The 816-nt window shown below is 43.9% G+C and overlaps 1 protein-coding gene across 1 annotated transcript in view; it reads right to left on the reverse strand.

Moving 5' to 3' along the window:
- EMH_0049700 (uncharacterized protein) overlaps positions 1 to 816 on the reverse strand; it is a gene marked incomplete at both ends in the record, with an annotated part of 5050 nt that overhangs the window by 2929 nt on the left and 1305 nt on the right. The window contains one exon of the mRNA XM_013496557.1: positions 487 to 584. Coding sequence (XP_013352011.1) covers positions 487 to 584 — 98 coding nt within the window. The remainder of the gene's footprint in view (positions 1 to 486; positions 585 to 816) is intronic.

An 816-nucleotide genomic window follows, 5' to 3' on the forward strand; every position in this document is an offset into this window, starting at 1 on the left:
GAACTCAGAATCAACAGAGATTAAGAGGTTACCAAGAGGAAGAAAATGCAACAAAAAGATCGAAACGAAATCAAGGACGCAAACAAGAAGAAACACTGGCGACAGGCAAATAAGAATGGCAACGGAAACAGAGACGTAGAGTCAACACAGAGACGAATATTGAATACAAGCACACGAGAAAAACAACGTAGACATACGAACAGAGAAGAGGCAACAGCAAAAGGGAAAATCAACCAAACACGAAGGGCAGTGGGCATATATAACCGGGGAATGCAAACAAAGAATAAGAATAAGGGCGAAAGACAACGAACAAGCAAGGCGGAGCAAAGGCAACTAACAAACAAAAATAAAGACAAAAAAGGAGCAAACAGGACGAAATAAAACGAACAAACAGTGAAGACCAAGTATACCAGGGAATAAAAAGCAAATGCAAAAGAAAAGCAACAGAGCGACAGCGAGCAAATAAGAAAGAAGAAAGATACTGACCTTGAATCATCTCCGTTCTTCTGGTCGGGGGAGAGGGGAAAGCAAGAGGAACCCGGAAAGAGCGGTCCTCTGTCGCAGTGCGACTCGACGTTTTCCTCCTGTTCACACGAAATACAGTCAAACAAATTGTAAATAAACAGCCAACAGGGACAACAGAGTACACCAATGCAGCAGCAGCAACAGCAGCAACAGCACCAGTAGCAGCAAGAGCAAGCTGTCACGCAGATGAGGCTGGAAGGGAAGAAAGGAGAGAACGGAAGGCCAACAGATAGGCGGCGAGATATTTCAGCAGAGATCGAAGACCCAACAAAAACAAAAAAGCAGAAATAT

This window comes from Eimeria mitis, genomic scaffold, assembly GCF_000499745.2.
Source record: "Eimeria mitis Houghton genomic scaffold, Emh_scaff2168, whole genome shotgun sequence".
Classification (NCBI taxonomy): domain Eukaryota; phylum Apicomplexa; class Conoidasida; order Eucoccidiorida; family Eimeriidae; genus Eimeria; species Eimeria mitis.